The sequence below is a fragment of the Rhipicephalus microplus genome, chromosome X (genome assembly GCF_043290135.1).
Source record: "Rhipicephalus microplus isolate Deutch F79 chromosome X, USDA_Rmic, whole genome shotgun sequence".
Taxonomy (NCBI): domain Eukaryota; kingdom Metazoa; phylum Arthropoda; class Arachnida; order Ixodida; family Ixodidae; genus Rhipicephalus; species Rhipicephalus microplus.
The window spans coordinates 444,489,690-444,515,942 of NC_134710.1; the positions used below are offsets into that span (position 1 = coordinate 444,489,690).

Here is a 26,253-nt window from a genome sequence, read left to right on the forward strand (position 1 = left end):
CAAGGCAGGAGAACGCGTCGGCAGGCCAGAAGAGAAAGCTGGCAGAAGTTTTTGTCAGGGATCAATTCATACACACAGGATGCTAAAGTCTGGAACATGGTCGGTAGGATAGCAGGAAAACAAGTACACACATTTCCACTCGTAAACACTCAGGGAGATACCTTGGAAGATCAGGCAAACTTCCTCGGTGCACACTTCGAACAGGTGTCCAGCTCATCCCACTATACTGACACTTTCCAAAAATACAGAACAAGAATAGAAAAGCAGAAACTCGAACACAAATGCACTAGATACGAGGCATATAACCAAGCTTTCAGTCTAGCTGAGCTGCGAACGTCTCTAAACTCCTGCAGTACTTCTGCCCCAGGTTCTGACCGTGTGGTGTATGAAATGTTAAAAAACCTACCAATCGAAACACTAAAAACCTTACTTTGTTTGTACAATGCTATCTGGTTTTCTGGCAATATCCCTACCTCCTGGAAAGAGGCTATTATTATTCCCATTTTGAAAAAGGGCAAGGACCCTTCTTTACTTTCGATTTATAGGCCTATTGCACTTACAAGCTGCTTGTGCAAAGTCTTCGAAAAAATGATAAACTGCCGACTTGTACATATCCTTGAAACAAACAACTTGCTCGACCCATTTCAGTGCGGGTTTCGAGAAAGTAGATCCACCACAGACCATCTTGTTCGTATCGAGGCACAGATCAGGGACGCCTTCGTCCATAAACAATATTTTCTCTCTGTATTCCTCGATATCGAAAAGGCTTATGATACAACATGGCGTTTTGGAATTCTAAGAGACCTGTCCCACCTTGGCGTGCGCGGAAGAATGTTTCACATAATCGAAAGTTACCTGTCAAACCGGACATTCCGTGTCCGAGTGGGCACGGTTCTTTTCCAAACATTTGTCCAGGAAACAGGCGTGCCACAAGGTGGTGTACTTAGCTGCACACTTTTTCTCATCAAGATGAATTCCTTGCACTTGTTCATCTCTCGCAGTATGTTTTATTGTACATATGTCGACGACGTCCAGCTTGGCTTTAGATCTTGCAATCTGGTAATGTGTGAGCGACAGGTTCAGTTAGGTTTAAACAAGGTCTCCAAATGGGCAGAGGAAAACGGATTCCAACTGAACCCACAAAAAAGCACTTGTGTCTTGTTCTCTCGAAAGAGAGGCATGCACTCTGAACCTGACATTCGACTGAACGGTGAATGTCTGTCTGTTAATACGGAGCATAAATTCTTAGGATTAATCTTGGACAACAAGTTGACCTTTGTTCCGCACATCAAGTATCTAAAAACAAAATGTTTAAAAGCCATGAATGTTTTAAAAGTGTTGTCACGTACTAGGTGGGATAGTGACAGGCAATGTTCTCATGAACCTATATAGAAGCCCCATTCGCACCCGCTTAGATTATGGGGCTGTTGTTTATCAGTCTGCGACTCAAAGTGCTTTGAAGATGCTGGACCCCGTGCACCATTTGGGCATCTGCCTTTCTACGGGTGCTTTTCGCACCAGCCCCGTAGAAAGCCTTTATGTTGAGTCAAATGAGTGGTCGCTTCATCTGCAGAGAACTTACATGTCCTTTGTTTATTTCCTTAAGGTGGAAGCAGACAAGAAGCACCCCTCATACTCTACTATTAATGATTTGTCGAGCTCAATTCTGTTTCAAAACAGGCCTTCGATGAGGCAGCCCTTCTCAGTTCGCCTAAAGAGTCTAGCTGAGGAAACTGGAGTCTCACTTGAACACAGTTTAATGGATCCTGTAGCATACCCGCCACCGTGGCAATGGCAGACTATAGACTGCGATGTGTCTTTTTTAGAAGTTACAAAACATGCGCCTATTGCCCATATCCGAACATACTTCCTGGAACTTCAACACAAATACACACGTCCTGAGGTCTTTACAGATGCCTCCAAGTCTAACTCCTCTATGTCCTTCGCTGCTGTCGGCCCATACTTTTCGGATGCTGGCCCTCTAGATCCAGGCACAAGTATCTTCACAGCGGAAGCTTACGCGATACTTGTGGCGGCTAAACACATCAAGCAATTACAAATACAAAAAACAGTAATTTATACGGACTCCCTCAGTGTGGTTACGGCTCTGCACACTCTTAAAAAACACAAAAACCCAGTCCTCGTCTCACTTTACTCCATTTTGTGCACACTCTGCACACTCAAACAACATGTTGTAGTGTGCTGGGTGCCAGGGCACCGTGAGATTCAAGGCAACGTGAGGGCGGATCAGCTCGCTGCATCCGTCCACAAAAGCACCGCCACTACACCCATATCAATCCCGGCCCTTGATCTTAAGCCCTCTCTCAAACGAAAGCTCAGGGACTACTGGCAGAGCAAGTGGGATAGACACATACAAAACAAACTACACGTTATCAAGCCACACCTTGGCCATTGGCCACTAGTATCAAAATTGCGTCATACACAGGTAACATTAACGAGACTCAGGATAGGACACACATACACTACACACTCATATCTTTTGTCCGGTGGCGATCCACCATTGTGTGACAGATGTGGTAAAGCACTAACAGTTCTTCACATTTTAATTCAGTGCAAACAATTGGACACTATAAGAAAACAACACTTTCCATTACCCTACCGACAACATATACCTTTACACCCTGCAATGTTCGTCGGTAGGGAACCGCTCTTTAGTCATAAATCATTGTTAGCGTTTTTAAAAGAAATCCATAGTTTTCATATCACATACCCGGGCATTCTGTAGCACGACCTCTCCAGAGAGGTTTTCGCTGCGGTGGCTTCACAAGAGAGCACTTGCCTCACGGCCCTTGGACGCAAGGGTATGAACGAGTGAGGCACTTGTGCTAATGCCATACATATCCACCATCGTCCTTTATTAGCACCAACTTTTGTCATCAATTCACACCACACACACCTTTCACAGCATGGTCATGATTTCATTACTTGTATGTTCTTACCCGCCTTACCGCGAGGAATTTTATGGCCCTTATACAGCCGCTAATCACAGTCATTGTCCACATTCCTTGTCCCATGAACTGGCGCTCTTTGGCCATCGAATGGCCCTTGCGCCAAAAAAAAAAAAAAAAAAAACACCATATATCATCATCATTAATCCAAGCGCGCAGACCCTAACCCTAAGTTACGGTGTAAGGTATATCCCCATTAGGTCAGGGCACTCGCGACACGCGTTCGACTAGATAAAGTAACAAAGCCATGCACCATTGGTTCGCTGAGCACTGCGGATACCTATCAGCGGGACGACGCAACTTGAAAACAAACAAAGAGTTGCTGTAATCATTAACGCTTCGCGAAAAATATGAACTTCCTAGTCAGCAAACGTTGCTGTGGCATGTTAGCAACTAAAGCTGGAAGCATATGCCGCATTTCCTGCACATGAACAGACTTGACGTGCTGCGAAAATCGGCGTTGCTGGCGACCACATTGGTTGCCATAGCAATGGCACATAAAACATTTTTCTGTCTGAAGTTGCATCATTCCTGCGATAGATATCCGGTGCTGTTGCCAGACCAACAAGCGGGCACCGTTGTTACTTTATCTGGTGAAATGCTAATGTAGATGTTATCATTATTTGCTCAGCGAGGTGGTTTTTAATACTAATTCTATTGAAACAGCAGTGCTATTACTCACACTGTACAATGTAGGGCGTGTTGAATGATTTGTACATATTTTTTCCTAAATGTAAGACTTATTTTTCATACAGCTCCAAATTTAGTATTTCGTGATAAAAAATAAATTGTTCCCCCTGACCTTCTCCAAATTTGGATTTTTGTGCCTCAAAAGTAACATTTTGCTGCTAGAAAAACTGCTCCAAATTCTGTTTTGACTGTTGCACCCCTGCAACAGTGAATGGCTAATTTTCAATGCATGAGAAAAAATCATGAGAATGACATGACATAGTTCATGTCATTCTCATGATTTTAATACCTATGTTTTACCCACCTTCAAGGTGAGGAATTTTAGGCCTCTATACAGCAGGCCCCGAAACACTTTTTCAAGTAGCCATGGAATGGATTTACTAAAAAAGCTTATTGCCTCAAGATGCTCGAGGAATCCGTCCAGTGCGAGCGGAGTTATAATGATTTGTCATACACTGCAATTGCATTCTCTCTTCTCGTGTCCTGACTAAAGCACTGGAAGCTAAGCAGGCAGGGATGGCATGGGCAAACAAAATACGTTACATGCCCCTCATGACCATGAGCACTTTTATTTTTTTTCTCGAATATGCAATCTTTTCATGGGGATCATGCGCGCACGCATGCACAAGTGACGGCCTTCCGCGGTGATCCCTTTAATGACCAAGCACGCCATGTTCAAATAAGCCGATGGCTGATTGATGGCCTTCTACCAGTGATTTTTGAGTTTCCTCCGTCATTTGTGGAGAGAAGAGAAATCAATTTTCTGCTGACTGATAATTTATTGTGATTTCCAGGTCACGTGCTGCGCTACATATAATATTTGGCTTGCATGTTCTCGGGAGCCTCTATTACCAATCGGCAGCGTTTTCTTACCATACTCAAAAAGCATTGCAGGGTTCTTTAAGATAACCATTGTTCACACTCTTATTCATGCACTGGTGCTCTTTGGTCATCAAATGGCCCTTGTGCCAATAAACATTACATATCTGTCAAGTTGTTGGTCAATGAGAAATTGCAAATTTGCTTTTGGAATTTTGCTGCAATTCGAGGCAAGCATGTGTTCCTTACCTAGGAGCACTGGCAAAGTCTGTGTTCAAGTTGAAGAAATTTGACATTATGTGTCAAGCAATTGTCACTGCTACGTGGAGAAACATCACTTTCAAGCCCCGCCGCGGTGGTCTAGTGGCTAAGGTACTCGGCTGCTGACCTGCAGGTCGCGGGTTCGAATCCCGGCTGCGGCGGCTGCATTTCCGATGGAGGCGGAAATGTTGTAAACCCGTGTGCTCAGATTTGGGTGCACGTTAAAGAACCCCAGGTGGTCGAAATTTCCGGAGCCCTCCACTACGGCGTCTCAAAATCATATGGTGGTTTTGGGACGTTAAACCCCACATATCAATCAATCAAAAATCACTTTCAATCACAAAAATAGCTGTTTTCTGTGACAGTTCTCTGAAATCAAAGTGGGTGGGGTTCATGGAGGCAAGAAAAACTTAGCAGAGGGCTTGTCCAGCCATAAACTAAAGGCTATGGCCCTGCCTGTGCCCTGGTCGGGATTTCGGAGGAAATGATGCCTTTGCAACTATATTGACTGGATACAGTGACATTGTTGTTATGGTTATATAGTGTAGTGCAGGCGTCAGAGGTTCTGCACTGTTCAGTGGCATACTGTAGGTGCTTGACAGTATTCATTCTTTGTTACATTATTAGATATACAGTGTTCTCCAGGTGGGTCTAGCGAAGGAATCTGATCTAAAGTGTGCGGAATCAACACACGCTCACGTACCTTGAGTATGAGTTTAGTTTATTTACTACATACATTTGTACAGTAAGTGGCTGGGACAGGGGAAAAAATCTGTGTAAAAACAGCTTAACAGGGCCTCATATCCCCGTGGTAATGGTGTCAACAAAACGGCAAAAGCAAACACTGGACAGTTTAAACCAGCAATGCACATGCTTTTCGTCGGAACAAAAAGTTATACAAGCTTATAGAAACCAGAAACGCACAAGCTATACCTCGAAAGAAAGAAGTACACAAACACAAAATAATACTACACGCAAACTAACAAAGTAGGTATATTGAAAATAGAAATATTAGAAAGCATACGAACATTTTCACGATTAATTCCTAATTTATTTAGTGTATTCGGCAAGCAATAACGCAATGTCTGAAAACCATAATTTGTGTGCGGTCTCGGCACATGCCAATATTGAGAGTGTCGATTTGGATGCGTCGAAGGATTTAATTGTAGGTTAGCTAAACTACGTATCTAGCTGCGACCTTTTATGGTATCAGATCTAAAAGAGATTACGAAAGAATATTCGTAGAGCAGGTTTGATTTGATCCTTCCTCCACCTTGTCGTGGATGAAGGATTTGCAGTTCTCAGCGATATCTTGCTAAGGTCCTGCCATAAAATGAAAGCACTGGTTCCACAGAAGGTGATCAATAACTGATTTAGAAGATGGTTTCAGCAGAATACATTGAGATGATTGAAGGTGAAAGCATTCTGTGTGGTTATGGGAGCTCTGAGCTGCCAAAACTGAATCAGAGAAATTGCTTTGTTGAAGAATTGATGATGAAGTTTCACTTGAGCAGTCTCGTATGCAGAGAAGCTCCCAGTTTCACTCGGAGCTGCTCAGCATAGGAGATTGCTGAACTGCGTGATTCAGTTTAGAGTCTGAATGCCATGAATAAAATGTTTATGGAATGGGAAGTGTTATAAAGTGTATTTCGCTATTGGCAGTTGTTCTTGGAGTGCTGAATGCCTCTGGTTTAAATCTAAGCTAGTCAAGTCTTGTGGCACTATATGCAGTTGCTTGACAGGGAGTTGACAGCAATGGGCAGTGGCTTTCCTCATCGACTTGAAAAATGATCAGTGCTAGTTTCCCAGCACACTATTGTTGCAAACTTGCTGCTATAGGGCATTTTTGTGAGTCGAGAGCAATTGCAATGTGCTATGTGCCGCTGCATGCCCACATAGTTACAGCGAGGGAAGTGGTACTTGCACCACCTAAACAAAGTTCGTGCAAGTATTTACCTTGTGTAGCCAGTGGGTCAAAAGAAAAGCTTGATGCGTTAACCGAGGCGAAGTAAGTAGTAAATTAGACAAGGATAGCTGTCTGAATATATGCTGCATTCATTGCAACCAGGCAGTAAGAAAGACCTTTTGCAAACAGTAATTTTTTTTTTTTGACAGTGAGGATGCAAAGTGACCCCATTGCCCAGCTTGCTTTTGCTATGCATCTAGAAGATACAGTTCTTGCATATTTGTAATCTGGCACTTGAAATGGTTTGTTTCTGACATTTTGAATGGAATTCGCAGATGCTGTAGATTCTCCACTTTACAAATGCAAAGTTTTAAACAAAGCCACAACTGTGTACCCGCCGCCATGGTGGTCAAGTGGCTAAGGCACTCGGCTGCTAACCAACAAGTCGCGGGATCAAAAACTGGTTGTGGCTGCCGCATTTTCGATGGAGGTGAAAGTGCTTGAGGCCCATGTGCTTAGATTTAGGTGCACGTTGAAAAACCCCAGGTGGTCGAAATTTCCGGAGCCCTTCAATTTGGCGTTTCTCGTGATCATGTGGTAGTTTTGGGACATTAGACCCCAACAATAATCATTATTACTCACCATTGGGTGTACTTAATAATCTATCTTTCCATTTTCAGACATTTGCATACAACATACTGTGGGATCTGGGCTTCCTGCTAAGGTGAGCATTTTGTTTGGCTTACTGAATCAGTGGGGCTACTGTTGTGAGATAGCTGCATGCCCAACTTTGCAATAGCTTCACCGGAAAAGACTTGCCTTAATGGCTCAATTTTCATTTAATAATAATATGTTAGGAAGTACAGAACTGTAGGCCTGCCCATACCAGGGGTGGGGCCTGAGTGGCAGTGCCTGGCAGCTGAGGCAATCCAAATCGTGCATGTTGTGGCTGATTGATTGTGTGCCAAGCGGATACACCTGTGAGCGAAAGTATACAGACCAAGAGAGCGCGAGCCGAAGTCGCTGTCTATGCCTTCTAGTCAAAAGCAGTCTTTTGATGGAACAGCTGTCAAGAGCATTATAATTATGGAATTTGTCAAGATAAATGCGCTTGGCAGCAAATGGCATGCCGCTAGATGGTGCCAACAGCAAAGATGATGTTGAAAGAAAATGGGAAACCTTTCTAAGCTGTAGAGGGGATGCATCCTTTCTGATCAATGAAAAGATTAGAAGAAAAGGAGCTCAGTGGCTGGCAGAAGTACATAAAAAAGATAGAAAGGCAGCTGCGAAATTTTGGAACCGTCTAAACTCTCTAAGAAATGAGACGAGCCTAGAGCAGAGGTTTATAACTACAGCCCAAGGTGCTAGGCTAGAAGGGGACGAAGCTATTGAATATATAAGAACAAGGGTGACAGAAAAATTTCAACAAAGAAGTGCTTTATGCACAACAATAGACAAGGATGAATCAAGGGGTGCGATGGCTCCATTTTCACAACGAGAGTGGGAAAGGGCTGAGAAAAGGGTTCCTAGTAGTACATCAACAGGCCCAGATGGCATTTCAATTATGCCGATAAAGACATTTTTATTTATTTATTTATTTATTTACATTTCACCTACATCGCCGTGAGGCATCACGTAGGGAAGGTACACATAATGATTTGACTACATAGTTTTCAATTGAAACAATAGAGTTAACAAATAAAACAGCACTCGAAATATTCTAAGAGAAAAAAATAACACTCGAATATTGGTGAGTGAAAACAACGTCACAGTCATGCATTTGAAAACACGCACACGCTTCGAGACAGCGAACCATTCTTAGTGGCAGTGATATTGTAGGAGTTGTTACAATGAAGAAAAAAAGGATCCATTATCAGTTTCATTGACGAGATCATCTGGTAGACGGTTCCATTCCTGTATTGTTTTTACGAAAAAAGAACTACCGAAAGAGTGGGTTTTGTAACGGTATTTTAATATTTTTCGTGAATGGTCTTGACAATTAGAGACGTACGTTGGTGTGAACAGATAATCAAGAGGGTTAATGGCATTTCCATTATAATATATACAATGAAGAAATTTAAGCCCGAGTTTCTGCCTCCTTACCATCAGTGTCTCCCATTTCAATGCTCATTTCATTTCTGTGATGCTTGCAAAGGAATTATAGTTATTGCTAACAAATCTGGCTGCTTGGTTTTGAACTTTTTCCAATGCGTCAATCAAGTATTGCTGATGGGGATCCCAGATTACGCAAGCGTACTCTAAAATAGGTCTTAAATACATGAGATAAAGGGTTTGTTTCACGGTCTGTGAAGCTTGCCTAAAATTTCTGCGTATGAGGTATAAAATCTGGCCTGCCTTGGTCACAGTTATGTCAATGTGTTTATTCCACTTGAAATTGTTGAAAAATTGACGCCCAGGTACTTATAATAGGATTTATTGCTAATTATTGAATTATTTATTTCGTATATTGTGTCTAGTTTACTAATCCGGTTGGTGAATGATACACAGCAACATTTATGGACGTTTAGACTCATTTTTCATTTTTGGCACCACGTTGATATTCGGTACAGATCATGCTGCAGAATTTCAACATCCTTGTGCGATTTAATCACTCTAAACACTACACAATCATCTGCGAATAACTTAATGTGAGAGGTAATACCATCGACTATGCTATTAATATAAATCAGGAAAAGCAAAGGTCCTAATACGCTCCCCTGTGGTACACCCGACGTAACGGTTACCGCAGATGATTTAGATCCGTTAAGCACTACGTTCTGCTGTCGATCGTTTAGATAGTTCTTTACCCAATTGATAACTTTAACGTTTATGTTTGCAGAGAACATTGCAAATTCTAACAGATTGTGTGGGACGGTGTCGAAGGCTTTCCGGAAGTCAAGGAACACTGCATCTACTTGAGCGCCACTGTCTATAGATTGTGCGATGTAATGCTGAAATTCGACTAGTTGAGTTACGCATGACCGTCTATTTCTGAAACCATGCTGAGATGGAGTGAGGAAGTTGATTGACTCTAGGTGTTTAACTGTTTCACTGTATATGATGTGCTCAAATAACTTACAGCAAATTGCTGTTAGCGAGATGGGTCTGTAGTTTTCGACAAGCTTTTTATCACCTGATTTATGAACCGGGATAACGTTTGCAACTTTCCAGTCATGTGGGACAACTCCAGTATTTAGTGTAATTTCATATATAACGCATAAATACTTTGCAATAACGCTGTGACAGTTTTTAAGAACAAATGGTGATAAACCATCTGGTCCAACTGCTTTAGTTGTATCTATCTGCCGTAACAAGCAATCAACACCAGTAATGTCAACCTCCACGTCTTTCATGGAAGTCCACGTGACTGGAAGCGCCACACATCGCCAGGTGTGCTTTGAGTAAAAACTGATTGGAAATAGTTGTTAAAAGTTTCAGCTTTTTCTTCATCGGTGCACAAAGTATCACCCTCCACGGTCAGAGCAGGAATACTTGTATCGTCTTTTCTAGTTTGTTTAACATACTTGCAGAACTCTTTCGGGTTTTGCTTTAACCTATCGCTTAATTGGGCAAAAAAAGTATCCTTCCTTGTTTTTATTGCCGATTTCAGTGTCAGGTTTGCATGCCTAAGTTCTTGTTCATTAGACGCGGTACTCCTATCGCGAAATTTTCTGTACGAATTTCGTGCTTTCCTAATTAACCTGCGAATTTTTTTATTAAACCAAGGCTTTTGTTTTGTTCTCTTCTTTAGAATTCTGTTTGGTACATGAGTTTCAACTGCGTGAAGTAGCTTATCACGAAAATAAGACCACAGAGCTAAAGAGCAACGACTTTCTGCCAAAAGCAAGAATGTTGGGTAATACGACTCTAATTCTGCAGAAACAGAATCGTAGTCCACGAGTGTTGAAGATTGGGCGAGTTGGTTCGTCGTACTTGAACTGGTATAGCGCATTACGGGAAAGAAGAAACGGTCGAGCTATTTTGGTCCAGCATGATGAGCATGCTGGACCAAAATAGTGTCACCAAAATATGTCGTTACGTAGACGACTTTTAAATTTTCGTTGACTGCAGCGACGCTGCCTGCCAGCACCTAACCGACGGTATTGTAATGAGTTTTAAAGAATTTTAAAGTATGTCCTTAGTGACATATACCTTGCATATCATGACCGGTTGCTGATGAGCATGCTGGACCAAATAGTGTCACCAAAATATGTTGTTACGTAGACGACTTTTTAATTTTCATTGACTGCAGCGACGCTGCCTGCCAGCACTTAACCGACGGTATTGTAATGACTTTCAAAGAACGTTTTAAACCGCTTTTATTGACTCATGAGTTGCCAGTTGACAATAGCTTACGCTTTTTAGATTTGAATTTAATTCTTTCACCTGACCATGTGTGCTGGCTATTTGAACCTAGAAATGGAAAACCCCTTTTACCCTATGACTCTTCCCATTCCAAGTTAGTTAAGCGCAGCATCACAAATCGTTCTCTCATCAATCCTCTTAGGAAATCGTGTCATACTGTCATGCAGCGCAGCTTTGTAGCTCAAGCTGAAAGGCTTTTGAGTGCTGGGTACCCAGCTATCCTACTGGCATCTATAGCTGAAAAGCTACTAAAACAGATAAAGAAAGGCTGCAACTCCGAGGCTCAGCCGGAATCTAACGATCGAAAAAGACCCGTAGTTTTACCCTACGTGCATGACATTTCCCACCGGCTAAAAAAGATGGGGGAGAAATGCAGCGTCAGAGTGGTGTTTTCAGCGCCGGATAAGTTACAGCGGCTTTGCAAAGCAGTCAACCCTCTCAAATCACGTACCACTGGTTGCGCAACTAAGCACAAAACTCGGTTTGTGCCGTGTGTAGCGGGGGTTGTTTACGCGATTTCATTCTCATGTGGTATGTGGTATTTCGGCCAAATGGGGCGATGCCTTAATGAAAGGCTAAAAGAGCATCATTATAATGTTCACAAAGCAATCCAGGGCCACATTGGAATTCACTGCCACGATTGTGGATGTACCCCCATGTTTGATCAATGTGAAGTGGTAAAAAAGCACCCGTCACAATTAACTCGAGAAATTATAGAAGCGCATTGTATAGCAAGAGCTGGCAGCACGTGTATTAGCGCCCCTTCTTTGATTTTATCTGAACATGAAGTGGCCTTCCTTAATCAGAATAACCGCCTATGAATCTGTGATATGTGACGGTGTGATGCTGTGTGTTATCTTGTCGTTGCGTTAGGGTGGTTTTGTATGCTTGCGCTGGTCTACATATTTGATGCAGTTTGACAATAAAGCTCAGTTGGAAGTTAGCGCTCTGTCCTCTTGTGTCGGTCTGCTCGGCTATTTCTTCTTCCCCGTAATGCGCTATACCAGTTCAAGAATCGTAGTCACCTTGTTCATACAGGAAAATTTGTCGGGGTATTGCCTGTGCTACTTGGCAGTATTCTATCTTTAAATCTGCCACAATGGCCTTATGGTCACTTATACCAGGAATCACCGATACAGTGGAAACAATATTTGGGTCATTACATAATATTAAATCCAGAATGGCATCATGTCTCGTTGGAACATTCACATATTGACAAAAACCAAACACTCTCAAGAATTCGCCGAACAAAGTATACACTGACGACCTGTTTTGTGTACCACTGGTTATCCAGTCAAAATCTGGTAGATTGAAATCTCCACTCAGGAGTACACTGTCTGGAATTAACTGTACCATTTCAGAAAGCAGTGTCATAGGAGTATCACCGCTGTATGGTGGTCGATAAAAATAACCAAACACGACAGTATTTCCCTTCGGTAAAAAAACACGGCACCAAACTGCCTCGGCAGAATTGTGGAAAGAAACTTCCTCGCTTAGACATCAGGTCCGAAGTCTAAGCAGGCTTTGAGAGAGGCAGCGAGCAAACTAATAATCGATGGTGAAGTTCCCGATGGATGGAAACTTAGCAGGATGAGCATGATCTATAAAGGAAAGTGGGACAAAGCGGACATAAACAACTACCATCCTACAACAGTGACATCAGTGGTCTACAGGCTGGTGATGCAGATTATAAAGGAAAGACTGCGGGCATGGATAGAGGGTGAGGGGGTGCTGGGGGCCCGCCGCGGTGGTCTAGTGGCTAAGGTACTCGGCTGCTGACCCGCAGGTCGCGGGATCGAATTCCGGCTGCGGCGGCTGCATTCTCGATGGAGGCGGAAATGTTGTAGGCCCGTGTGCTCAGATTTGGGTGCACGTTAAAGAACCCCAGGTGGTCAAACTTTCCGGAGCCCTCCACTATGGCGTCTCTCATAATCATATGGTGGTTTTGGGACGTTTAACCCCACAAATCAATCAATGAGGGGGTGCTGGGGGAACCGCAGAATGGGTTTCGGAAACACAGGAGGTTGGAAGACAATCTGTTCTCACTGACACAGTGCATCGAAATAGCAGAGAAGGAACACAGGCCCCTGTGGCTAGCATTTTTGGATATCAAGGGAGCGTACGCTAGCGTGGTTCAAGAGGAATTGTGGGTAATACTGGACACACTAGGCGTGGAACATGTAGTCACTAATCTTTTAAAGGATATCTATAAAGGTAACAAGGTAATTATAAAGTGGGAAAAACAGGTATCCAAGCCTGCAGAGGTAAAACGGGGGCTTAGGCAGGGGTGCCCCCTGTCACCCTTATTATTCATGATGTACCTACAAGCATTAGAGGCCAAATTAGAGCGAAGTGAAATGGCCTTCAACCTCTCTTTAGTCAAACAAGGAAAACTCATTGATCAGGCACTACCAGCATTAATGTACGCAGATGATACAGTGCTAATGGCCGACAACAAGGAAGATTTGCAGAGATTGATGGACATCTGCGGTAATGAGGGAGATAGGTTAGATTTTAGATTCAGTAAGGAAAAATCAGCAGTCATGATTTTCAAGGATAACGAAGGTAGTGATCTTAGAATACAGGTCGTCACGCTAGAGATAACAGATAAATACAAATATCTGGGCGTATGGATAAGCAATGGGACCGAGTACCTAAGGGAACACGAAATATACGTGACGAGTAATGGTAACAGGAGTGCAGCAGTGATGAAAAATAGGGCACTGTGGAATTACAATAGGTATGATGTTGTGAGAGGAATATGGAAAGGGGTCATGGTTCCTGGGCTGACGTTCGGCAATGCGGTCAGAAGTTCAAGCAAGATTAGAAATTAAGCAACGTGGAATAGGTAGGCTTGCTTTAGGAGCTCACGGGAATACACCAAATCAGGGAGTACAAGGTGATATGGGATGGACATCATTTGAGGGCACGGAAGCTAGCAGCAAGATAAAATTTGAGAAGTGAGTGAGAGAAATGGGGGAGGAGCGTTGGGCTAGGAAGGTTTTCAGCTACTTGTACTTGAAGAATGTCGATACAAAATGGAGGAAGCGAACCAGGAAAGTGACTGGTAAATACTTAGAAAACAGCAGGTGGCCAAACCAAAAAGAACTATCGGTTAAGAAGAAAGTGAGAAAATGGAGACTGACATGTGGAGAATTGGCATGATTAAGAAATCCGCACTAGAGATCTATCGAACTTTTAAGCAGGAAATTGCCAAGGAAAGGATCTATGATAATACTCGGGGTAGTTCTCTACTGTTTGAGGCCAGGACGGGAGTATTGCGAACCAAGACATATCGGGGCCAAATACGAAGGGGTAGACACTGTATGCAGTGCGTGTGGAGGGGAAGAAGAAACTGCCAAACACTTGATAATGTTCTGTAAAGGGCTTCACCCTATAGTTCAGGATGATGGCGCAGAGTTCTTCAAAGCACTGGGGTTTAGGGACCGGGAGGGCAAAATAGACTTTAAGCGGGTAGAATTAACTAGAAGGAAATTATCTGATTGGTGGCTAAAGTCAAGGCACGAGTGAAAATTAAACCCTTCACTGCAAAGTACGAATTCTTAAATTAAAGAAAAAAAAAGATAAAAATAATGGTTAGTTCGCTAGGTATTACGGCTAGGGGGCGTTAGCCGCCGCCCGATCTAAAGGGTACAGCCACATCCATCCATCCATCCATCCATCCATCCTATGCACAGCAATGGTACATATGCTTTTGCTCGCGGGTTTACAGGTTGTCAGGCAAGTTATTAAAGGGCCACTGACATGAAATTTGAACCTTGAGATGTTCCCTTCCTTCGACTGCTGAGTATTCACAAGCCTTTTTGGCAAAGTCTGAATGGCATTTGTTACCTGGAAGGTAAAGCCAAGGAGGTGCTCACATTGACATTACTGTGACATGTCCAGTGTGGCCCATACCATCCCAAGTGAGAATGTGCTAGTAATGATGACATTGACAACCTGAGTGTTCTTATCGCTTGGAAATGTTCTCACTCCCTGACACTGACTTCACCAACCTTGCTCCTCATGCTTGTATTAAGACGATGGCGATTAGACACTGCGATCAGACTCAACTACGTCTTTAAGATATAAGGCGAAAAATACTTGTTTATTTAACTGCGCTCGGAAGCGCTCTGCTGTAACTTGAGCTTCCCCGCGCCTCTCGCTCGTGCTCTTCTTTCTCGTTTCCTTGTCCCAGCCCAGAACGTGAGAAATAATCAACATTCCCAGCCGCGCAAAGTTGAACACATAGTTCAAGTGAATACAGTCTTTGTATCGGCCTTATCACAAGGTGACTGCCTTGCAACTTGATCTTGCAGGAACGAATGAGACCGTCGGCACTGCGGTACACTTCCGTGACCCTTGCAAGCTTCCATAGCTGGCGTGGCGTGTTGTCCGCATGCACGAGAACGATGTCTCTTTGCTTCAATGCTGTATTTGATTTCGTGTCGGCAAAGTGTGCAGATCGTATTTTCGACAGGTATTCTTTTTGCCAACGCTTTCAGAAACTTTCAACCAGCAGCTTTCTGTAGATGTGTCTGCGTATGGCGTCTGCTCGCTTGGAGTTACTGGTGACTTCGTCAGTGGTTGCATACGGTATGGAAGTCAACCTTTGTCCAAGGAGAAGTTTGGCTGGTGTCAAAGTGCAAGGTTCTCCTGCATCTGTCTCGATGAAAGTCAGAGGCCTAGAGTTTATGACTGCTTCGACCTCCGCTAGCACTGTCGATATTTCTTCATAGTTCAGACGAGCTTTGCCGATAATTTTTCGCAGTGGAAGCTTCACTGATCGTACGAGGTGCTCCCACCATCCACCCCACCAAGGAGCATTTGGTGCAATAAACTTCCACGAAATGCCGTTGGTGCTGAGGTGACCAGAGACGTCCTCTTCAGAGAACATTCGGTGTAGTTGCTTTATGTCTGCCGATGTCTTGTGAAAGCTTCGTGCGTTGTCAGAATAGATCACCCTAGGTTATCCTCTCCGAGCTGCAAATCGTCGAAGGCACAGCAGGAAAGCCTCGCATGTCATTTCCGAGACAAGCTCGAGATGCACGGCTCTAGATACGGCGCACGCAAAAAGTGCAACGTAGCACTTCACGTCCCCTTTCTCCGTGCGTGCATACAGAGGGCCCGCGAAGTCAACTCCTACAACTTCGAACGGGTTCGTTGGTGACACTCGATGACTTGTTAACGGAGCACTGTCAGTACTTCCTGGGCCCGCACTGAAACGCTTGCATATATTGCAGCCATGCAGCACTCTTTTTACCGAGGAGCGAGCTCGACAAATTCAGTAGCGTTCCCGAAGCTGCGTAAGTGTATCTCTAACTCCTCTATGTAGGACTTGAAGATGGGCTCTGTTTGCCAAAAGTGCCCTTGACGGCATTATGATTGGGTGCTTGACATCTTGTGTGGAATGCATCAGGTATAAATGGCCTCCAACCCGAAGAATTCCGTCTTTGTCTATGTAAGGGCGTAGTTCACGGATCCTAGATGTAGACTCGACTGGTTGGCCGTTAGTCAAAGCGGTGAGTTCTTCAAGAAAGCCTTGCTCTTGTGTACATCTTATCCAATACTGTTCAGCGTTCAGGATTTCTGTTACCACGAGATGTCCTGTATGATCCGTCCTTTTTCTGCATCGGTCAGTAAACCTGAAAACCCACGCAGTGGCTCTGAGTAGGTGCTGAAGCGTGCTGAAGCGTGCTGTACCGTTGAATATCAATTATCGGAACTGAGAAGTGTGTCATTAGTGCGATGTGGACTGTTGTAACTTCACCTTGGGTGGCTTCCGCTATGTCTAGTTCACTGAACTGTAAGGGCCATTCAGACATCGGTTTAGTTAGCCACTCGGGACCACGCCACCATTTTGAGCTGTGCAGCAGTCTTTCAAGCGTCGCGCCACGCGTGAGTAGATCAGCTGGGTTGTCCGTTCCAGGACAGTATCTCCACTTTGATGGATCTGTAGTGCACCTAATTTCATTGACTCTGTTGGCTACGAACTGTTTCCACTTTTTGACGTCACCTTTTATTCATGACAACACGATGGCGGAATCTGTCGACATTGTGTAGTCAACTTGAACATTCTTTAAAGTGCTTTTCACGTATGCCAACATTCTTGAGCCGATTAAGGCAGCTGGCAGCTCCAATCGTAGCTGCGTTGTTTCCTTAATGGGTGGTACACGAGACTTCACAATCAACAGTTTCGGCTCCTTAAAACTTGACACGACATATATCGCTGTTTCGTATGCCACTGGACTGGCATCGCAGAGAACACGTACTTGAAGCAAATTGGGTTTCCTTGCTCCACCGCCCAGATAGCGAGGAACGACGACGTCTTGCAGTTGCGGCAGCTAGATGACCCAATCATTCCATTCTTTTTGCAGGTCATTGGGTAGTACTTCATCCCCGCCAATCCCTCGTATCCACAGCTTCTGAAACAACATTCGTATGGCAATAGTATATGGTCCTACAAATCCCAACGGGTCAAATATTCTTGATGCTGACTGCAAGACAAATCGTTTTGTGTCCATCGGTGCTGTGGGAAACCGGAGTAGATTTTCAACCGAAAAGTTGAATTCATCCTTTGCAGGATTCCAAACCAAACCCAGGACCTTGACCGACGTTTCGTGAAGAACGACTATCTCATTACTAGTAGATTTTACTTGATTTTCAAGCGTTCGCATCAAATTTCCTGAATTTGTTGTCCATTTCTGCAATGTCATGCCGGTCGATTTTATTATTGTGCGTCCTTCTCAGCAAAGTTTAGCGGCTTCCTCTTTTGTGTCGGCATCAGTGACTAAGTCATCCACGTAAAACGACTCGGCAAGAGTTTGCGCAGTTTGAGCCATAGCAGCTGCTGCTCTTTTCACGTGGTAGAGAATAGTAGCTGTGAGCAAAAATGGGCTACATGTAGCTCCAAAAGGCACTGGTGTCATCCTCCATTCTTGCAGCTCGCCCTTGGATAAATCTCCTTCTGCAAACCAGAGAAAGTGGAAAGCGTCTCTGTCGTCCTCCCAAATCGCAATCATAGGAATGCCTTTTCTATGTCCGCGAGAACTGCCACCGAGTGCGTTCTGAAGCGTAGCAGAATTTGCACGACGTCTTGGTATAAGTTGTCACCTTTTTCAAGGCAGTCATTAAGGGACTTGCATCCTTTGGCATGTGACGAAGCGTCAAACACCACTCTCATTTTCGTCGTCAGTGCTTGTTCATGCATGACTTCCTTGTGCGGCATGTAATATAATTTCGTCACCTCTGCAGGTACATCACTGACTACTTCGGCGTGTCCTGCCCTCAAGTACTCTCTTATGGTATGGTCATACGTTTCGAGCTGTCCTTTCCGGGAGTTGAGACGGTTGAAAAGCTTGTCCAGTCGAGTTACGGCGACTTGCTTGTTGCTTGGAAGCTCAAAATTATCCTTCCAAGGGAGGTCCACTTCATATCTTCTGTTTATAAAGCTAATCGTTTGCTCAAAATGCCTCATGGTGTGTTGCTCATTTCAGGTGGCTTGTTTATCGTGTTCGTAATTCCTATGTTTTCATGTTCCCAAAAGGAGCGCAAAATCTCGTCGGAATCGGTAGCTTGGGCTTTTAGCACGCACACCATCATTTGTGAAGCAGTTGGTCGGGACACCAAGCGCGATGTGCTTCCCTGGAAGGTCCATCCAAGCTTGGAGTTCAGTGCGATCAATGATTTGTTGCCTTCGCACCGTCAAACTTTGCCAGTCAACACTTTCCACATCTGATCGGACCCGATAAGTACGCTGATGCCACTCTTAGTGATGATAGATGGATGTTTGAGCTCATTGGCGACATCGTTTCCCAGCTTCTTGAAAGACGCAACGAAGGCTAAGTTCATTGCAGTCTGGCAGATGCTTGGGATCTCTATTGCAGTCAAGACTATTTCCGCGTCGGAAAACTTGCTTCGCAGTCGTAGTTCTACAATGCGACCCCTCTTAGCCTCTTGGTTCTATGTACTTGCGAAAGTATTGAAGGCTATTCGAATTGTTCCCACGCTTTTCAGCTGTAGGTGCTTGGACAGATCTTCAGTTATGAAAGTCCTCTGACTGCCACCATCAAAAACGCCTCGTATTTAGCGGCAGGTGTCATCATTCATGGCCCATGCTCTGAAAGTCTGATGGAAAACGCAAGTGATAGAGCCTTCCTTGACGGGTCTTCTTCCAAGTGATGCGCAGACTGTCGTAGTTTTTTCGTTGTTCTTGTTAGCATAGTCTGACTTCCGTGAACACCTATCGGGATTGCACATGCTTGTAGCGTGTCGAGCTTGGCATCTGGAGCAGGAAATCTTTTTGCAGTCCCGTGCGTGATGTCCTTTGGTGGTGCAGCGGAAACATCTTTTGTCGTTGGAAAGCAGTTCCTTTTGCGTCAGTGACAAGTCAGCTGTGCAGGCTTCCGATCTGTGATGGCTGGACGAGCAGAATACGCAGTTGTCCTTTTTTTCTCGTACCGAGTTGCTGTGAAGCACAAATGACGTCGGTTTCCCACGCCGAGAGTACGTCGACTGACTGGCCACGGGGAGTGTTCCATGTTCTCGTCCTCTGGCATCCTTAAAATCACTTTTCTCCAGGCTTTCCAGCTCGATAGAAAGGAAGTTGAGCACACGGTCCAGTCCCACGGGTGTAGCTTCAGCTCTCGAGTCATATGCCAACTGGACGGCACATGATCGATGATACTGCACGACTATATCCCGTGGAAGTGCACGCAATAGGATGTCGCAGAGCATTGACGAAAATGACGACTTGTGCACACCCAAAGTCTCTAAGCCTTGGATATCCACTAGAACTTGGTCGTACAAGCTGCGTGGCGCTTTGGTGTCAGTCGATGAATGGACAGGGCTTAACATCCGTAGCTTGGCAAATATTCTTGCTCCAGGCGCGTCTTGTCCCCAAATCGCTTTTGTAGCATGTTGATGGCGTCACTGTAGCAACTTTCTGTCGTCGGAAGGCCCGCAATTACTGATGCAGCATCTCCTTTCAGATACAGTCGCAGGTAATGAAGCTTCTCTGTGGCAGTGATGCGATTGTTACTATGAACAATTTGGTCAAATGGTTCCCAAAATTCGGTCCAGTTGCATAGGTCTCCAAGGAAAGGAGCTATTGTCAGTTTAGGAAATTTTAACTCCAGTTCCGTCTGATGGTGCTGCGACTGTCTGGGCAACTGTTTCTTGAGTTCCGGTCAATGTCCTTAGCATGCGATCTTTCTTGCTGAGAATCTCTGCGAGAATACACGTAGCACTGTCCTCGTATTGTAAGCCGGCGTTAAACTCGACTTTGACCTCCTCGTCAGGTATATGCTGCTCAATCTCGTTGTTCAAAGTTTTAAGCTCTTCGTTATTAGCCTTCAGCCTCTCATATATGGAATTGAGCTGGTCATAGGAGGCAGAGTCGTTAGCGAGGAGAGCACTTGCCTCGTTTATAATCCTCATGTTCTGTGCTCACCGCGACGTCCGCTTCGATTTCAGTCGGTCCATGCCGCTGCAGTTGACTGTTTAGCGTCCGTAAGGTCCTGGTTTTCAATCCTGGTCACGGCACCGAATTTCAAGACGATGGCGTTCCAGACACTGCGATCAGACTCAACTCCGTCTTTAAGGTAAAAGTAAAAAAAATACCGCTCGGAAGCGCTCTGCTTTCACGTGAGCGTCCCCGTACCTCTCGCTCGCGCTCTTCTTTTTTCTCGTTTCCTTGTCCCAGCCCAGAACGTGAGAAATAATCAACACTTGATTTTTGTCGCGCTGCTTCAAAGGATCTATCGTGGGCTTGTCAATAAGCATGTCGCGGGAACTGTTGTGAGTTGCAGTCGCGTTCTTCGGAGCTTGGAAAAAGAGTGGAAAGCATCTGTCGCTTCGACATACTTGGGGTACGTGTCAATGTGACCACAAGCTATCAAGAGGGAATGTATCTGTCCGTTTCTTGTCTATTACTCGCTCGCTCGCTCTTCTTGAGCGTGTATTAGCACAGTACATTAAAGAAACAAACGTGACACTAACATAGAGATAGGTAGGTGCTATACTTCCAATTCATGTATAGGAAAGTAGGGTATAGAGAAATGTGGTAACAAGTAATCAGCAGGCAAAGAAGGGTTGTGGCTAGGGCAAGCTGGTCATCCATAAAGTGGCGTGTATTAAGTTCGTTCTTAAAAAGACGAGGTGTGCAAATGTAGACGCAAGAGAAAAGAGACGACACCACAAGCACTAACGACTGCGGAGTTGCACAAGGGCGGAAAAGAAGGAAGGCGTTGTTTACCTGTGCTACTCAGGCAACAGGTGAACTTATCAGTCTGGCGCGTGAAAGATGACTGTTAATTAAGACATTTGATTCTCTCTTTATACATGTTAAACGATGGTTGGCTCATTCTTGCGCTGTCACTATTATTGATGAGCCTTGCCTTAATCATCATCAGATGCATTTCTTCATCCCTGTGTCTGTACAAAACTGTATATTCATAGAGTTTCGACGGGCACTTGACTCTCACATATGTAAAGATAGATTAGGAGGTGAGCCTCCGGTTAACAATCTCTTACGTTCTAACAAATCCTGGTTGAGCAGCGGTCCATCGGACCTAGATAGAAATGGTTCCAGCTAAAGGGGACTTTTACACTGCACGTCCATGGCATTTATTGACTATGTGCTTTTTACGTAATGTGTGTCAGTCCGTTTCTTGTCTATTACTCACTCGCTATTCCTCAGCATTTATTAGCGCAGTATAGTCGACGTCTGATTTCCTGGACCCTCAAGGGACCGCAGAAACGTCCGCAAAATCGGGCAGTCCGGAAAAATGAATGAGAGCGAACACACACTTTTTAGTGTGTTTTAGTATTTATTTTTCACTGACGGAGAGGGTCGCAGCAGGAATACAGGATTCTCATTGCAATTCAGCAAACGCATCGTTTAGGCAGCTCTGAAAAGAGCCGGAAGAAAGACAGAACAGGAAAAAAGTCCGAAGTGGCCGGCGCTACCATATTTGTAAACAGACGCCAAAAAAATTGCTTATTTTCGTTTCCACGGCTTTCTATTTGGCCACGATGATGTCTGCCACAACTTCAGTTTATGTCATGCTGTCACTGTACACCAATGACAATTTCAGCGCTTGCGTCAACTCCAAGCTCTTTGGCTGTGTAGGCGCTGCCTCTTCAATCTTGGTGTCGGAGTCATCTGAATCTTCCGAAACTCGACGAATGATTTCATCATCGGTTTATTCCGCACACAGCTCAAGGTCTTCGTAAGCATCAGCGGAGCCCTCAAGGGCTGGAATCATTATCATGGCTGGAATCTAAACACCAGCTGCATGCAGATTGTTGAAGGCAACATTTACGGGTGGAAGTTCGTCGCACATGCTGTCCACTTCAGGCCTCAGCATCCAGTATGAAGCTCGCGTGGCAAAAACAGTTCCGGAGGGTCTTTTGTGTAACCGCCTTGCACGAGTCTAAGCACACACCATAGGTCCACAGTGGAGCTTTTCCCACTGTCGAAGCACAGCACCATGTGGCCTAAGCAATGACTGGCAACGGATTGGCATGCACCGGTTTGGTTTGTTTTCGATTTTACATGGTGAGGTGAGTTTGGGGGTCCGAAAATAACCAAAATGGTGGCGTTGGTAGTGACTTCGAGTCTGCGGTTAGCGGTAAAGAGTCCAGAAAATTGGATGGCGAAAGTTATAAACGTTCGGAATTTCGGGTTTTTTGATACATTGACTCTATTAAGAGGACGAAATTGATGGTGCCACAGACCAGTCCTGGAAAACAGGCATGTCCGGAATTTCGGGCATCCGAGAAATCTGACGACTGTTTTTTGCAGAAATAAGTATGACACTGACATAGAGATCAGTAGATGCTATACTTGCAACTTATGATCTTTTGCAGCAATCTTAGTCACGTGTGCGAAAACAACCCGGGGTGCAACAGCTGCACCATTTGTGCAAGTTTGATACAGTTCCACATTTTGCACCAAATGGCCAAAACTCTGACATAGCTGTAATTGCGTCATATTGCATAAAAATGCCTGACCAGTCTCAAATTTTTCTCCGGTGCGCTAATTTTAGCGAAAAATGGAGGCTGTGTTTGCCACGTGCTGTTTGCGTCATAAATCAACCCAAACGTGGAGACCCTAACCTTAAACGAAGGTGTAAGATTTTATACTCATTAGCTTGTGAAGCTTTCTATTCTCGACCCACCAGATAAAATAACAACGCTGCTTGTCCTACGGTCCGCTGACCGCAGTAAACACCTATCGGAAAGACGAGGCAACTCCTAGACAAAACCATTGATGATTGTTATAGCGTGAGCTCAGAACGATAACAAAGGGACAAGAAAAATGAGTGCTAGCTTTCAACTGAGTTTAATATGCAGAGTGCGAAAACATATAAAGGACACAGTAAGCCACATGACAAAAAAGAGCAATGCAAAGAAGAGTAAGGCAAGAAAAAAGAAATCTAAGGAAACGATACAGAAAACTAAACGAACTATCAGTGGTTGTGCGTGCTGATACTTTTGAGGAACCTTAACTCCTTCTCGGACAGAGACACAGGACTAGCTAAGGCACGAGTCCTGTTCATGTGCCATCTGCATAGCTTCGGGTGCAATCATCTCTGTGTTTATACAGCGTCACTGTGTTCTCGAAAAGGGGCACACAGTTGCACACAGTGCAGTGCTGTGTAAGAAACCCATCTTTCCCATTTCAGACCTTGTCAGCGTGTTCCTCGGTTGATCGTTCAGACACCTTTCGGTCTGTCCAACATAACATGCACAATAGGAAAGGGATATCGTATAGACAACTTCTCAGAAACATTGTACATATGAAGTCCTATGTTTAACTTTGATTGATTGAATGTGGGGTTTAACGTCCCAAAACCACTGTATGATTTTGAGAGACGCCGCAGTGGAGGGCTCCGAAAATTTCGACCAACTGGGGTTCTTTAATGTCCACTCAAGTCGGCACACGGGCCTGTAGCATCTTTGCCTTCACCGAAAATGTAGCCGTTGCAGCCAGGATTCGATCCTGTGACCTGCGGGTCAGCAACCGAGTACCTTAGCCACTAGACCACTGAGGCGGGGCTATGTTTAACTTTATTTTTTGAAGATGAATGAGTCTTCAGGGGATTTGTCTGTTTAGTAAGGCTGATTAATTTGAATGGGGCCGAAAGCAGCACACGAACTCCCGCACATTTTCCAATTTTCTTGACCCTGTGAGATATCTGGTGTTTGTGCGGAATAACTGCTATCTTTTCACGCTCTGTGTCCGTGTTGCTTGAATCTTGTCCTTGTTTCTGCTTTGCCGTACTAGTCCGCACAATAGACTCAGCGACAGACGTGATGAATGCCTCAGGAAAACTGGAAGCCATAAGCCAGGACACTTGAGTTTTGAAGCTCGTAGAAATGCTGTGGTGGCACGACCTGTTCAAAGCATTCTCAAGGCAGGTCTGTGCTATGGCTTGCTTTACTAGCTTGCTGTGAGCGTAAAAAAAAGGAAGCAATAGTTTCTGCGCACGTGGTTCGTAACCACAACAAATATGCTGTGTGCTAAAAAAACAGTCCACTGTTAAACCTGGATATAACGATATTGATTAATTCCAGAAAAAAACTTGTTATAAAGAGGATTTCGTTATATACAGGTTCTTATTATATACAGGTTCTGTATCAAAATTTGGAAAATAAATGCGCAAATTAAGCAAAAGGGGAACTGAAGGCAGAGCTAACCCAAAACACTTATTTTACAGTAAAAAACTGCATTATTATTGCGATAGCAATTATATGGACACTCTCGGCGGGTTTCTGCCGTCGCAACGATGTTTCATAACAAGTCCAAATTGATAACATGCCCCCTCGCATCGTAACTTTCACGAGCGGGTAAAAGCGCACGAGCGCTGCAGAAGCAGAGATCAAATGAGTCGCCAGATTATCGCCTGGAAAGTGCGTAAGATAACATCCCCTGCGTGTTAAAACTGCCGTCGAATGCTCAAACAGAAAGTAAAGCACCCGTCTTGAACAAGCATGAAACAACGCGGGAATGAGGGAGGGGGGGAACCACTCGTGTAGGATTTTAAGGGCAGTCGGGATGGCTGGTGCGCTTGCTATCTCGGCGAGTATCAGTGCAGTTTCAGCGCGAAGGGACTGTGTGAAAAGAGCACTTCTACCTTTAGTGGCCATATTGGCTCACACCAGCATTTTGTACGGGTTCCTTGATATCTGATCTAAAAGAGTTGGCTGCCAGCCTTACTTCCTATAACATTAAAATTTTTTGCTATCGCATTCGTTGTATTGCATTCAACGCGCCGTCGTGTTGCCAGAACTAATCTGCTAATCGTGAAAGCTACCAGCCTATAAAATCGCGGCGCGGCACAAGACGGAAGCGCGTGACGTGTCGACCTCTGAAGATCCGTCGTCACTGTGGTCTCGGAGTTTCCATCAGCGCCTAATCTGATATCCTCGCAGTGGTGAACGACATGGTTGTTTGAAATTAAGAAAAGCCAGTTTCTCCGCAAGGGTAAAGCAATGAATATAGCAACAACTTAGAGTGTATACATAATGCTGAGAACGGCAAGCAGATCGAAATGTGCAGCGCGCTGCTCAAGCACAAATGGCGCATGAAAACAACATACACAGGACGAGAGTGAACTAACAATGTTTACCGCTTGACACTTAATGTGCTGTTTAAACAAAAACGAGGCACGAAATGTAATCACAGGTACAGATATGAGTGCGAACTAACAAGTGCCCCAGTTGTTACTTCGCTGTGTTTGAAAAGCGCACTCTTTTTACAAACGGCGCCTGTCCAGCGAGTGAAGGGTTCCTTGTGTGCCCGGCAACTAAATGCAGTCGTACCGGTCAAAGTTGAAGGTGCGCGATTCTCCCCACCGAAGGATAATTGCTCGCGCACAAGCATCTACTCCCTCCCCCCCCCCCCCCCCCAGTCGCGGGGCAAAGTACGCATGGGAGATAAAAACGCGTTGGTGCATCGTGACAAGCTGGGCCCTGAGCGCGGGCTGCTTTTTTTTTTCTTTCTTCAGTTTATAGATGCATATGCATATATGGTGAATGACTGCGGCAACGGCAAAAAAACAGTCGAGACTGTCCATATAATTGCTATTGCAATTAAAAAAAAGAAAAAGCAGAGCTGAACGTTGTCAGGGTCCACACCATGCGTACGGTGAAGCTATGTACGCGGGCACAGCGTCGAAAACGAAGATCGAACGACACGGACACAGACACGGATACCGCGGAAAACTATTACTATTT

At 44.6% G+C, this 26,253-nt stretch overlaps 1 protein-coding gene across 1 annotated transcript in view; it reads left to right on the forward strand.

Moving 5' to 3' along the window:
* Positions 1–26,253, forward strand: part of Surf4 (Surfeit locus protein 4) — a 100,205-nt gene that overhangs the window by 34,347 nt on the left and 39,605 nt on the right. Inside the window, exon 3 of the mRNA XM_037413148.2 lies at positions 7,326–7,369. Within this exon, the coding sequence (XP_037269045.1) occupies positions 7,326–7,369 (44 nt within the window). The remainder of the gene's footprint in view (positions 1–7,325; positions 7,370–26,253) is intronic.